Below are 13302 nucleotides of genomic sequence, written 5' to 3' on the forward strand. Positions count from 1 at the left end.
TTTTTTTCTGCACATAAGCCAGGCTGTCTGACAATCCTGAAAATTATTCAACCGACTTAACAGGAATAAGAGGGACCATTTATAATGACAAAAAAAAAATCAATTGATAGTTCCAAATAATAGAAAGAAAAATTGTACAGCATTATCCATCAAGGTAAATTTGCCTATTCTAATTATAGGAAAAATTAATTCTTAATAACTAATTATACTTCTTACTAGCATAGCTTCACCCCAATTTAGATGATGTAAGAACATAATTAGCTAAGACATATACCACAATTTCCTGTTGCAAAACTTTATTTATTAAAACTTTAAAATAAAACAAATGTCCATATTACCTAGGAATACCATCAAGAAGATTTATGAATAATAATTGGTTTGACTGTTATCATCTGCAGAGAGTAGATAAACTGCATAATGGAGACCCTATGAACCATCACCCGATGTTGGCTTCAGGGAACACCTCCTCTCATCCTGTGTCCTTCATCCTGCTTGGAATCCCAGGACTAGAGAATTCCCAATTTTGGATTGCCTTTCCTTTCTGTGCCATGTATCTGGTGGCTGTAGTTGGCAACATCATTATCCTTCATGTAATCAGAACTGACCACACCTTGCATGAGCCCATGTACCTTTTTCTGGCCATGCTGGCTATCACTGACCTGGTTCTCTCCTCCTCCACTCAACCAAAGATGTTGGCCATTCTCTGGTTTCATGCTCACGAGATTGAATATCACGCCTGCCTCATCCAGGTGTTCTTCATCCACACCTTCTCTTCCGTGGAGTCTGGGATCCTCATGGCTATGGCCTTGGACCGCTATGTGGCCATCTGCTTTCCCCTGAGGCACTCTAGCATCCTGACCACACCTGTAGTGGTCAAACTGGGGGCAGCTGTGATGGTGAGAGGGCTGCTGTGGGTGAGCCCCTTCTGCTTCATGGTCTCCAGGATGCCCTTCTGTCCCAACAAGGTCATCCCCCAGTCATACTGTGAGCACATGGCCGTCTTGAAGTTAGTGTGTGCTGATACAAGAGTCAATCGCATGTATGGGCTGTTTGTGGCTTTCTCCGTGGTTGGCTTTGATATTATTGTTATTGGTATCTCCTATGTGATGATTCTGAGAGCTGTGCTGCGGTTACCCTCAGGTGAAGCCCGCCTGAAGGCTTTTGGCACTTGTGCTTCTCATATCTGTGTTATTTTGGCATTGTATATCCCTGCTCTTTTCACATTCCTCACCCACCGCTTTGGCCATCATGTGCCTCGAGTGGTACACATCATGTTTGCGAATGTCTATCTACTGGTACCTCCCATGCTCAACCCCATCATCTATGGAGTAAGAACCAAGCAGATCAGAGACAGGGTTGTCCGAGCCTGTTGTTGGAAAGATCCCTAAATCAAAGGTCACAACGTCACCATGATTCCAGTTGCTCCTCTGATCCAGTGACTGGTAAAAAGATTCTCAGATCTTACATATCACAAAGTCATCTCTGTGAGCAACTGGCCCAGACACTGGGAGCTGTCTATAAGCAAGGTGAATAACTTTCAGGAAACCCTCAATCAGGCTGTCTGAGAAAAATGATGCCAAATAAAACTTTATTATCCTCTGTTCATCACCACACAAAATAATTTCTTTCATCTAGCAAATATCTTTAAATTATGACCTAGATGTTGGTAATAGTAATATTTTCTACATTCAGAACTGTGCACACTGCATTATTTAAAAAGAAGTTAGAAGTGTATCAGTTTAACGTACATATTTTTCCAATTTGCAAATCTCTTTAGAGAAATAAAATTCTGGGAACAGAAATATGTATAGAGATATGCCTAAAATCATCATTTATAAAGTCAAAACTGAAATTCATTCAAGAGCTATACTATACAAGAAATCAAATGAAGCAATGTGCAGCTGAAATGATGTGCCATTACCTCTTATGTTTATAAACAGTGTCTGAACATTTGAAAAGTGATCAAGGTTTAATAATGATTCATGGCAACTCCAAAATTAGATAGGTGCGGAAATGTTTTTGAGAAATGTGTGACAATACCACTAATAACTATGTGGATTATTGAGACTGTGCCTTTTTTATTTTCTAATTTTATTTTTGTGGTTCAAAAAAATCAACCTCAATGATCAAGTTTAATTACAATAATCAAGTTTAATTATAATATGAGAAAGGTGATTAAAAGAATAAGGAGCACACTTAGAAGAGATTGATTCAGTGTCACAGTTTAGGAATACTGCGTGGACAATCTGAGAGGATCCTGGATCTTGAAGTAGAGTAAGATCCACAAAAATTTAAAAATCCCTAGTCATAAAACTTGTGGCAATTTCGTGGTACTGCTCACAACAAGGATTAGATGAGTTGATGAATTTGAGTTTGTTTCTCTTCTCCAAAATTTTCTTATTCAATGGGAAAAAATAAAGGAGAAATTCTTGGAAAAAGAAAAAATTTGTCTTCTGCAGATAATATTGGAGAGCTGCACAGTTAAACATGGTAAGAAAGTCATTAGAAACATTTCAATTTTTATATCCTTGTGAATTTATATTTAAACACTTATTTACAGATTGTTTCATTTTGGATTATTGTACATGAATGGTTAACCTCATTACTGTCTTTCCTGCCAAAGCCAAGGAGAGTAGTAATCATGAACTGATGACTACGGGAGCTGATTGAATGGGAATTCCACACAGTGAAGTAGTTCCTGAAATGGAAATTGAATTAGTCACTAGATAACTCACGCAAAGAATGTTTCACCAATGTCCAGCAGATTGTCTGTTGCTCAACACTGGAGACATCTCCCTTAGTACACTCAGGGTCCACATGGAGAAAATGAGGTTTCCCAAGCTACAAAGAGTAAATAGTTATCCTGGATGTCAATCCGATCTCTTAGCCCTTTCTTCCCATTGCTGTCTACCCTCTAGGATATCACTCCTGGTGAAATTCTCTTATAAATACTCTCACCTTCTTCACTTCTTGACACCATTCTAATATTGCAACTCTGGCCTACAACCAGAGATTCTGACTGACTCACTCTCAGCTATATCTGATGAATAGCAAGGAGAATTTGGACGAGGACACTAAGTCAGGAGTAAGTATTGATACAAATATAAAGTGAGCATCATAATGGTTGCCTTCTACATGAGGCTGCTCATATCTGTCCATTTTTCTAAAATGCTTGTTATGAAGATAGACAAAAGGAAACTCAGAAAATTAGGATCCTGGAAAATGGTGGAGTTGATACCACATCAAAGGGCCCCCAAAAGTTTACTTACTAAAAATTAGACTTTCGCCAAACAAAAAATCAAGTGAAGCAAAAATAAAAGAAGCATACATAAATTATTGTTGCAACTCATAATAATTCTTCTTTGAAATAATTACTTTGATATTTTTTCATAGGAAGAACAAGTTTTTTGCAAATTTGTTACTGATATTTCACTTAACTCTCATAAACTTCAGGTTGGATCTGTTTCTCTGATCACCTCTTCCCGATATTTCTACTTTTCTACTCCTGAAATGCAAGCCTTAATTAGATTGTCAATATTGGCACATTATCTTGGACTCCCCTTAGGTTTGCTGATCCCTCAGTGCCTCTTGCATTGGAAGACAGTTATGATCCCAGACCTGTAGAATGATCACCGGGAAAAAATGGCATTTCCATTGCAAGCTCTTTTTGCCATCTATCTTAAAAACTCAAAAAGTAGCATGGGTAAAGAATAATTGGCTGTACATGTGTGGGCTCCCTTCTGGTGTTTCTACTCTGCCCCATTGATCTCTGTTGCTGAACATGGGGGCAGACTGTTTTAATGACCACTGCCTTGTAGTATGTCTCGAGGTCTGGAATTGTGATTCCTCCAGATTGATTTTTATTTTTCAGGATAGCTTTGGCTATTCATGGTCTCTTGAGTTTCCGGATGAACTTTTGCATCACCTTTTCTATTTCTGAAAATGTTGTTTGGGTTTTGATTAGGACTGCATTGAATCTATATATTACTTTTGGTATTATGGACATTTTGATTATATTGATCCTGCAAATCCAGGCACATGGGGAGTTTCCCCATCATTTAATGGCTTCTTCCATTTCTCTTTTTAGTATTTTGTGTTTTTCATTATAGAGGTCCTCCACATCTTTGGTTAGGTTAATTACAAGGTATTTAAGATACTTTCTGCTATTTTAAATGGTACTGTACTTACAATTTCTTTCTTACCCATAGAGTTATTCATGTATACTAGTGCCATTGATTTATGTTCAAACTGAAAATAATACGGGGAAAATGCCTGGTCTCCTTAACAAATGCTGTTGGAGAGCAGCCTGCAGAGGTAAGAAGCAAGACCCCCATACATCACCTTATACAAAAAATGGATCAAGGACCTAAATCTACACCCAGAAACATCAAACTATAGAGGAAAACATAGGAAGCACTCTCCAAGATATATGAACAGGGAAAAACTTTTTTTTAGAAAAGTCACCAAAGCACAGGAAGTCAAAGCCAAAATAAACTATTGGGGCTGCATCAAACTAAAAAGCTTCTGTACAGCAAAGGAGACAAACAACAAAGTGAAGAAGCAACCAACAGAATGGGAGAAAATCTTTGCACACCTGCTATCCAGGATTTACAAAGAGCTTCAGAAACCCAATGACAACAAAACAAACAACCCTGTGAAGGAATGAGCAAAATAACAAATTCAACTTGTTAATGGCATATTAAAAAATGCTAAAGCTCCCTAGCCATCAGGGAATACAAATGAAAACCACATTGAGGTTCCACCTAAACCCAGGGAGATTAACCTACATTCACAACTACTACAAACACCTGCTGGGGCATGGGCTGTTAGTGGGAGTGTAGGCTAGTACAAGTACTATGGAAGTCAGTGTGGAGAATGCAAAGAGAACTGAAAACAATCCTGCCATATAATCCAGCTATCCCACTTCTGGGAATATAGCTAAAGGAAATGAAATCTGCATATGAGAGAGGGATCTGTAATCCTATATCATAGCAGCACAATCTATAGTAGCAAAGACACAGAAAAAAATCCAGATGACTGTCAAAAGAGAGTGGATAAAGAAACTGTAGTATATATATTCCATGGAATACTACTCAGCCTTAATAAAGAATGAAATTCTACCGTTTACAACGAAATGGCCCCAACTAGAAACCATTTGCTCAGTGAATAAGGCAATCCCCAAAGGACAAACATCATATGTTCTCAGAAGGAGGCAAAAGACAAGATCAATAGCCTTTTCAATACTGTTTTTGCTGCAACTCATGGGATTTGATATTTTTGTTATTATTTTCATTTCTTGAAAAGAAGTATTTATTATTATTATTATTATTAATTACTTCACTGACCCACAGGTCATAGAGTAGCATTTTTTTCTTTAAAAAGGTTTTTTCATTTTCTTTTTCAGTTCTTCAGCAACACATTGGTCATTTAGTAACATGTTCTTTAACTTCATGTTGTGATACATTTTCCATTTTTCTTCCTGCTTGTGATTTTGCTTTATGGTTTTTCCTTTAATGGGATGCATAGTAACTGTATAATGGAGACCACTATATCCAAATGTGAAGATATGACGCAGTTTGCATCTCTACTTCCAAATCAAAGATGAACTCCCAATGAAACTGTTAAATATATCATGATAATAGGATGCTGGACTCTCAGCCATTGTCCATACTTACAATGTCAGGATACACTTTAATAACAGAATGATGGGCTTATGACTTTTTATTAAGGACTGTAATATTATAATAATATAGGGGAAATCAATCGGGGGAGAGGACTCATGGAGGGGAGAAGGAAACTCCTAGAGCCTTTGGATCTTTATCATAAAATAATAAAAAAAAATTTTTTTAAGTAATGTGGGTGACTTCTGCTAGAGCCTTGGTGTTCTACCTGCTTGATGCCACTGTTAAAGTCTGGTTTCGTGAAAGAGTTCATAGAAGCGAAAACTGAAGGCCTGTCCTTAGATATCATTTTCTATTTTAGGGAATAGTTCCTTTTAAAAGGGACAAGGAAAGAATAGTTTTTTTTAAAAAAAGAACAGATAAAGGCCCAGCACAGTAGCTTAGCAGTTAAAGTCTCACCTTGCATGCGCTGGGATCCCATATGGGTGCCAGTTCTAATCCCTGAAGCCCCAATTCCCAACCAGCTCTCTGATTATGCCCTGGGAAAGCAGTTGAGAACAGCCCAAAACCTTGGGTCCCTGTACCCACATGGGAGACCCAGAGGAAGCTCCTGGCTCCTGATCAGCTCAGCTCTGGTGTTGTGGCTGCTTGGGGAGGGAACCAGCAAACGGAAGATCTTTCTCTGTGTATCTCCTTCTCTCTGTATATCTGCCTTTCCAATAATAAATAATTAAATAAATCTTAAACTTTTCTGTTTACTCAAGCACATCTCAATACAAACCAGCCCATTAAAAGGACTTACTAGCTGATTTTAATCTCTGACTTTATGATGTTATTATCTGAAAATTTCCATGTCCTTTGTGACTGTGCTGAGAACATGTTACTACCAACACATTGACGAGGACCTGGTGATCTTGACAATCATAAATGATCCTTTCCCTTTAAATGCATGTTCAGAATTCTTTCTTACAACTTCAAGAAGCGTATCTTCTGAAGACTGATTGTTTCCCACTCTGAAAATATTTTTCTTTCACTTTTTAAACATTGATTTCTTAAATCATTCTTTTGCACCTCATCAAAGATGAAATTAAATGAATTGAGATGTGCTGAAGAGGTATAAAAAAGAAAAATTCAGCAGGAGTGTACCCAGGGGGTGAGAGCCTTTTAGGTCTTAACTCAAGTTGAATGAGGAGGACCTGCGGCTTCGCAGTTTCTGACCTGGACTATCTAAAAGAACTCTGCTTTCCACTGCAGATAATCACCACCTCCGGAGTGGGCAGCAAGGGGTCTTTGGATGCAGACCTAAAGTACAGAAAGATTGTCCCCATGTATTCACGCACTCATATGTGAGCACAATGGTGTGCAGCCTCACACTATCAGATATGCAGCTGGACATGGGCCTTCCCAAAATGTGTATCATCAAGGCATTTGCAGTGTTACTGCATCACACTAATTATGCATGCTTTACATACATAGTTATTCATGCTTTCACAAAAATAACTTTATACACATATATGCTCAAATGAAAATCCAACCCATTTTGCACATAATGCATGCTCATTGGCAAATACTACATATGTACACATCAACATTCATGAATTATTAATATGTTTTCAATTGGCAAAAGATGTCTCTTTGGTTGTAAGTATAAACATACTATGATTCACACATAATGTATGAATGCATGTAAACTCATTTTCATGTAATCATAACATCTCTCACATACATATGGACATTATACATTTGCATTTATGTACATGGATGAGAGAGAGTAAAGCTAGGGGTTAATGCTTATGACTTCAGTCTCACAGGAGACCAATGTGAATATGAGGCAGTGAGCCTTGGTGACAGGGAGAGAATTAATGCTTGGGGGAAAGGACAGGGCAGAGAGATTCCTTTAAATAGCCTCTAACTTGAGGTCGCTGCCAAAGGCCGAATCCCAGGAGCCCATTTGAACCATTTATGGCCATGTCCAGCTTAGTTAAAAATGGAACAGAGCTCAGGGTGAGTGAATCCTCGTGGCTTAGGCATCCCTGTCTTTTCCAGAGAGAAGATTCTTAGAAGCTCTAAGAAGATGTGGGGGCAAGACTATGCCTGTGCACAGAGGGCTGACTCAATGGGAGCTGCAGGCCTAGAGATCCATGACCACTGGCCTTTATTCTAGCATGGAGAAAAGACTCAGAAACTTCACTGTGTCCTTCAGAAAAATTGCAGAAAGATAGAAAGACTCCTCCACGCACAAAACCTCCATAAATAACATTAGATCTGAACACCACCTGCTGCAGCATCATTGCTCTGCCCTCGTTTGAATGCATTGAGGTGAGAAGAGCTTAAATGTTTTTCTAAAAAATGCTATATCTTTCAGAAGCAAACAATAGAGACATTTCTCTGAAGCTATTTCTTAGCAATGTTCTTCCTTTTGTCCTTGATTTATTTTAGCAGTATAGTTGGCTAATCTGTACAATTATATATAACTAGTGTGTGGAGGAATTAGGGTCCAACAGAGCCAGTGGGTAGCTCTGACAAATATAAGTCCATATACAGGAACAAAATGTGAGCTCAACCCTAAAATCATAGTTCTTAAAACTATATCTATTCTACCAAAAGCTTTAAATAATTTTTACAAAGTTGTTGTATCTTGGGAAACTAAAAATTTGAATTCAAAACATCATAATCCTACCTATAATGTTTGGAAATGGTATGATCTAATTTTGTCTTTCACTATGCACTGTGTTTGTGAAAGTTCCAGTTTCGTAACAGAGAAAAGGGAATGATAGCGAGATAAGGATAAAGGAGGATTGGAAATAAATATTTTACCATCTCTTTTCCCTAATCAGGTAGTTGATACATGTTTCCATGCCTTATTCCAAAACAAACTGATGACCTGTGTTTCCCATATTGACAACCCCACACACTAGAAAGAAATGATCAATAATTGATCAGTTCCCAACATCCTCCATACTGTTATATTCCAACCTGTGCACTTCCAAAGTCAGAGAGCACTAGAAAAGCATACAGAGACTAACACTACAGACTCCAAATCCTGAGTTTGTAAGTCTGATGGAAAAGAGGTCAAGGCACTGCTGACAGCGAAGGCATAAGATTCTGTGGCACAGCAGCAGAGTGCAGAAAAGCAAGAGATCCACCTGCATAAGATTCCAGCTTCGCCTTCAGACTAGGTAAGTTGTTTTCCTCCACTGTCCACCAAAGAAAGACAATCTGAGAGAAAAACAAAAATCAGAGCCAGCATAAAAGAATAAGGAGGATTGAGAGGTATCATTTCTTCGGATATCCCTGCCCTGTGGGAAAAGAAAAATATTCATTCATGAAAGGGAAGGGAGAATCAAGATTGAAAACTGAAGCATAGTCAGGAAAGAACCTCAACCTGTAGAATACATGTTCCATGAAGCCTCATGGACACAAAAAATAAAGATGTTAACTCAGAGAAACCAGTACATCCCTGTGCAAGGGACTAACCTAATTCATTCATTCTTAATTCATTCTGTTATTATATTTCTATTCAGAAAAAAATAGATACAGAAAGGAATAGTGCAAGGCTCAAGGATGAATCCACATGAATTGATCATTTGGAAAGGCATTGACAAATTATAATATGCTACCTTAATAGCTTGAAACCCACTATCATATATAAATTTTAATTGGAATATAGACTATATTTGCAGCAGAGTAGTTGCAACAGAGAATGTATAACAGCAAAAATCCAAAATGTTCATGACCCAACATTTTACATAAAATGTTAACAGACCCTTAATCTAGTAGGTTGCATTACTGAAGATGTTTTTCATTTGCAGATTCACGGTAGTTCAGCCAGTTATTCAAACTTCAAAGATAACATCACTACAAAAGAAATCAATGTGTGTTTCTCAAGCCTCTCTGGCCTCCTATTCTTGAATATTTTCCAAGCGTCTTAGCAAAGAGACAGAAAAGATTTACACAAAACTGAGGCTTTAATAAGAACATTGTTATGTCTAAAGACAGAAAGGGAAAGAGGGACTATGACATGATCCATTTCGCTACATCTACCTTAGTTCATACTTACAAGAAAACATTGAAACTTTAAACATAATTACACTTCAACTTAGTACGTTATAGCTCCATGTAGAATGACATGAATATGAATAATTTTGTTTATTAAAATATTTGAATTTTTTCCAACTTACCATCAACCCAACTGAACAAATACTCAATTGCTCCTTCCAAACTGCATATAACAATGATACTTACATTGAGCATTGATTATCACTTCTCAGCCTTTTGGCTAAGATCAAGTGTACATTGAGTATTGGCATCTGCAGAGAGTAGATGATCTTCTCAATGCAGAGTATGTGAACCATCACCCGATGTTGGCTTCAGGGAACACCTCCTCTCATCCTGTGTCCTTCATTCTGCTTGGAATCCCAGGACTAGAGAATTCCCAATTTTGGATTGCCTTTCCTTTCTGTGCCATGTATCTGGTGGCTGTAGTTGGCAACATCATTATCCTTCATGTAATCAGAACTGACCACACCTTGCATGAGCCCATGTACCTTTTTCTGGCCATGCTGGCTATCACTGACCTGGTTCTCTCCTCCTCCACTCAACCAAAGATGTTGGCCATTCTCTGGTTTCATGCTCACGAGATTGAATATCACGCCTGCCTCATCCAGGTGTTCTTCATCCACACCTTCTCTTCCGTGGAGTCTGGGATCCTCATGGCTATGGCCTTGGACCGCTATGTGGCCATCTGCTTTCCCCTGAGGCACTCTAGCATCCTGACCACACCTGTAATGGTCAAACTGGGGGCAGCTGTGATGGTGAGAGGGCTGCTGTGGGTGAGCCCCTTCTGCTTCATGGTCTCCAGGATGCCCTTCTGTCCCAACAAAGTCATCCCCCAGTCATATTGTGAGCACATGGCCGTCTTGAAGTTAGTGTGTGCTGATACAAGAGTCAATCGCATGTATGGGCTATTTGTGGCTTTCTCAGTGGGTGGATTTGATATGATTGTCATTGGTACCTCCTATGTGATGATTCTGAGAGCTGTGCTGCGGTTACCCTCAGGTGAAGCCCGCCTGAAGGCTTTTGGCACTTGTGCTTCTCATATCTGTGTTATTTTGGCATTATATATCCCTGCCCTCTTTACATTCCTCACCCACCGCTTTGGCCATCATGTGCCTCGAGTAGTACACATCATGTTTGCGAATGTCTATCTACTGGTACCTCCCATGCTCAACCCCATCATCTATGGAGTAAGAACCAAGCAGATCAGGGACAGGGTTGTCCGAGCCTGTTGTTGGAAAGATCTCTAAATCAAAGGTCACAACGTCACCATGGCTCCTATTGCTTCAATGATCTATGAAAACGTAAAGATAGTTCACCAGGCAGTTATGTATGCTCACAGCCTCATTGTGAACCTCCAAAAGGAAAAGGAAGAACCTTCAGGGTGCATAGATTGAGAGCTGTCTGGGAAGTGTGACAGTTCACAATATTGAGACGATTTTTGTTCATCATCACAAAAAATAATATTTTTTCTCACTCATCCATTAAATCAGTGAACATATTTAAAATGTGCTCTTTCACAAAATTATTTTTAAAAGCACATTTTTACATAATTGATACAATTACATTGTTGTACTGTAGAAAAAAGCTTAGAAAATTCCATCACATGTTTCAGAAGCCCATGTATTTCTGCCTCTGAGAATCTCTTATAAAAAGCAAAATTTTAGAAACATAAGCATATACCAAGGTATACATGATGTCATTATTCCTAAAAACAATTCATAAAGTCATTTTAACATTTTGCCATAACTAGAAGAAATGCAAATAAATAACATGCTATTACTGCATTTGCAATGAGCATTTATTGTGTGAAATTCAATTAAAACTTAATTCTAAACTAAAAGGAAAAGAAAAAAAATGTCTGCTCATTAGTACTGATTTCAATTCTAGGCAGAAATAAATATGTAACAAAATTAACTTTTTAATTGTTGAACATTATGCCTAGTGGTAGTTAACTCTGATTTTCAAGCATCTTGAAATTATGTTTGTGCAAAAATTAAAGAAACAAAGGAAAGAAGGTAGAGCGAGAAAAGAGAAGCATGCTTATCTTTTTAGATTTTATTTATGAAATATGCTGCTTTCATATTAAAAAATCTAAGATTAAACGTTTAATTAAGCCCCATTCAAAAAAGTAAAAATGAATGTCTAACTACATTGTCCGGAAAAATGTTATAAAACTTCTAATAATCCTTTGGTTAGTAGTGAGGTTTGTGACATTTTGCGTGTTAATTTATTTTTTTAAAACATTCTTAGCTGAAGAAATTTAACATGAAAAAGGTGTAGCTAAAATAAAAAGAAATTTTTAATCTGAAGTTAATTTCCAAAACCAAGAAAAGTAAAGTAAGCAATTTGGGTATTGAGGGATGAGGGAATAGATTAAGAGCCATAATATCTCAAAAATCTAGATTTTTAAAATTCTGGGGCCCGGCGCAATAGCACAGTGGTTAAAGTCCTCACGTAGAACGCGCCAGGATCCCATTTGGGCACTGGTTCTAATCCCGGCAGCCCTGCTTCCCACCCAGCTCCCTGCTTGTGGCCTAGGAAAGCAGTTGAGGACGGTCCAATGCTTTGGGACCCTGCACCCAGGTGGGAGACCTGGAAGAAGCTCCTGTCTCCTGGCTTCGGATCAGCACAGCACCAGCCGTTGTGGCCACTTGGGGAGTGAACCATCAGACAGAAGATCTTCCTCTCTATCTCTCCTCTTCTCTGTATATCTGCCTTTCCAATAAAAATAAGTAAATCTTTAAAAAAAAAAAAAAAGTTCTGCCAGATCACAAGTTGCCAATGCTGCCTATCACGCAGACTGGGAGACTGGGAGTGTCAGCGGGGAGAGGGGTAAGGGCTGAAAAGTATGCTGAATCTGTTATGACAATGGATTTCAGAATGCAAGAGTCATTTTTGGAGAGGAAATGGAAGATTTTGCTCATAAAATAATACATGTATCAAGGTAGTGGGAAAGTCATTAGAATTACTAATGACATAATTTTCTTTGAAATTAATTAACTTTTTTTTTCACATTTTAGAAGCATATTTTTCTTTGAGAGACACCATAGAATAACATAGACAGCACCGTCAAGCAGTGGAGAGCCTGGGTACACCAGGGGGCTCCTGCCGCTGGAGAGTGGAAGAGATGGTAGCTTGCCATCGGAAGGGAAGGAGGATGACAATTCTCCAACCCCCACCTCACCCCAAACACCCACAGAGACACCCATACCAGTGCAGAATTAGCATCATTTTGAAGTCAATGAAAGTTGTGGTGGATGTTACAATCCTCTGGCCATGGAAGCCAGTGTTGCAGGTGACTGGGGTGGAACCCTGTGGGTAGCATTGACTTCAGGTTCAGCCTGGGGACAAAGTGGGAAGCAGAGCATCCACAAATAATTGTAGGGTAAGACCTCATTTCCCCCCCACACACAACAGGAGTGCCCAGACAACTCAAAGATGTTACATTAATGAGGGCCAATGAAGGTTGCAGCAGCAGTAGCATCTACCTGCCTCTGTGAGTGGGTGTATTGATAGGTGGTTTTACCAGAGGGATAAATCCGAGTTTCCCACTCACTGTGAGTCTGGACTAGTGGCTTGGCAGGTGAGTATATGCACCCATGTAGGACTGAGGCATACATAC

At 38.7% G+C, this 13302-nt stretch overlaps 2 protein-coding genes across 2 annotated transcripts; both read left to right on the forward strand.

Annotated features, from left to right (window-relative positions):
• The first annotated feature begins 428 nt into the window (after nucleotides 1-428).
• Nucleotides 429-1388, forward strand: LOC121145404 (olfactory receptor 52R1-like). The gene has a single exon (XM_040964218.1). It carries the CDS (start codon nucleotides 429-431, stop codon nucleotides 1386-1388), a length of 960 nt encoding a protein of 319 aa, XP_040820152.1.
• An 8585-nt stretch (nucleotides 1389-9973) lies between these two features.
• LOC121145436 (olfactory receptor 52R1-like) lies at nucleotides 9974-10927 on the forward strand. The gene has a single exon (XM_040964273.1). The coding sequence runs from the start codon at nucleotides 9983-9985 to the stop codon at nucleotides 10925-10927; it is 945 nt and encodes a 314-aa protein (XP_040820207.1). The 5' UTR covers nucleotides 9974-9982.
• The last annotated feature ends 2375 nt before the right edge of the window (nucleotides 10928-13302 follow it).

Source organism: Ochotona curzoniae, unplaced genomic scaffold (assembly GCF_017591425.1).
Source record: "Ochotona curzoniae isolate NIBS_2020 unplaced genomic scaffold, NIBS_Ocur_1.0 scaffold_3223, whole genome shotgun sequence".
Classification (NCBI taxonomy): domain Eukaryota; kingdom Metazoa; phylum Chordata; class Mammalia; order Lagomorpha; family Ochotonidae; genus Ochotona; species Ochotona curzoniae.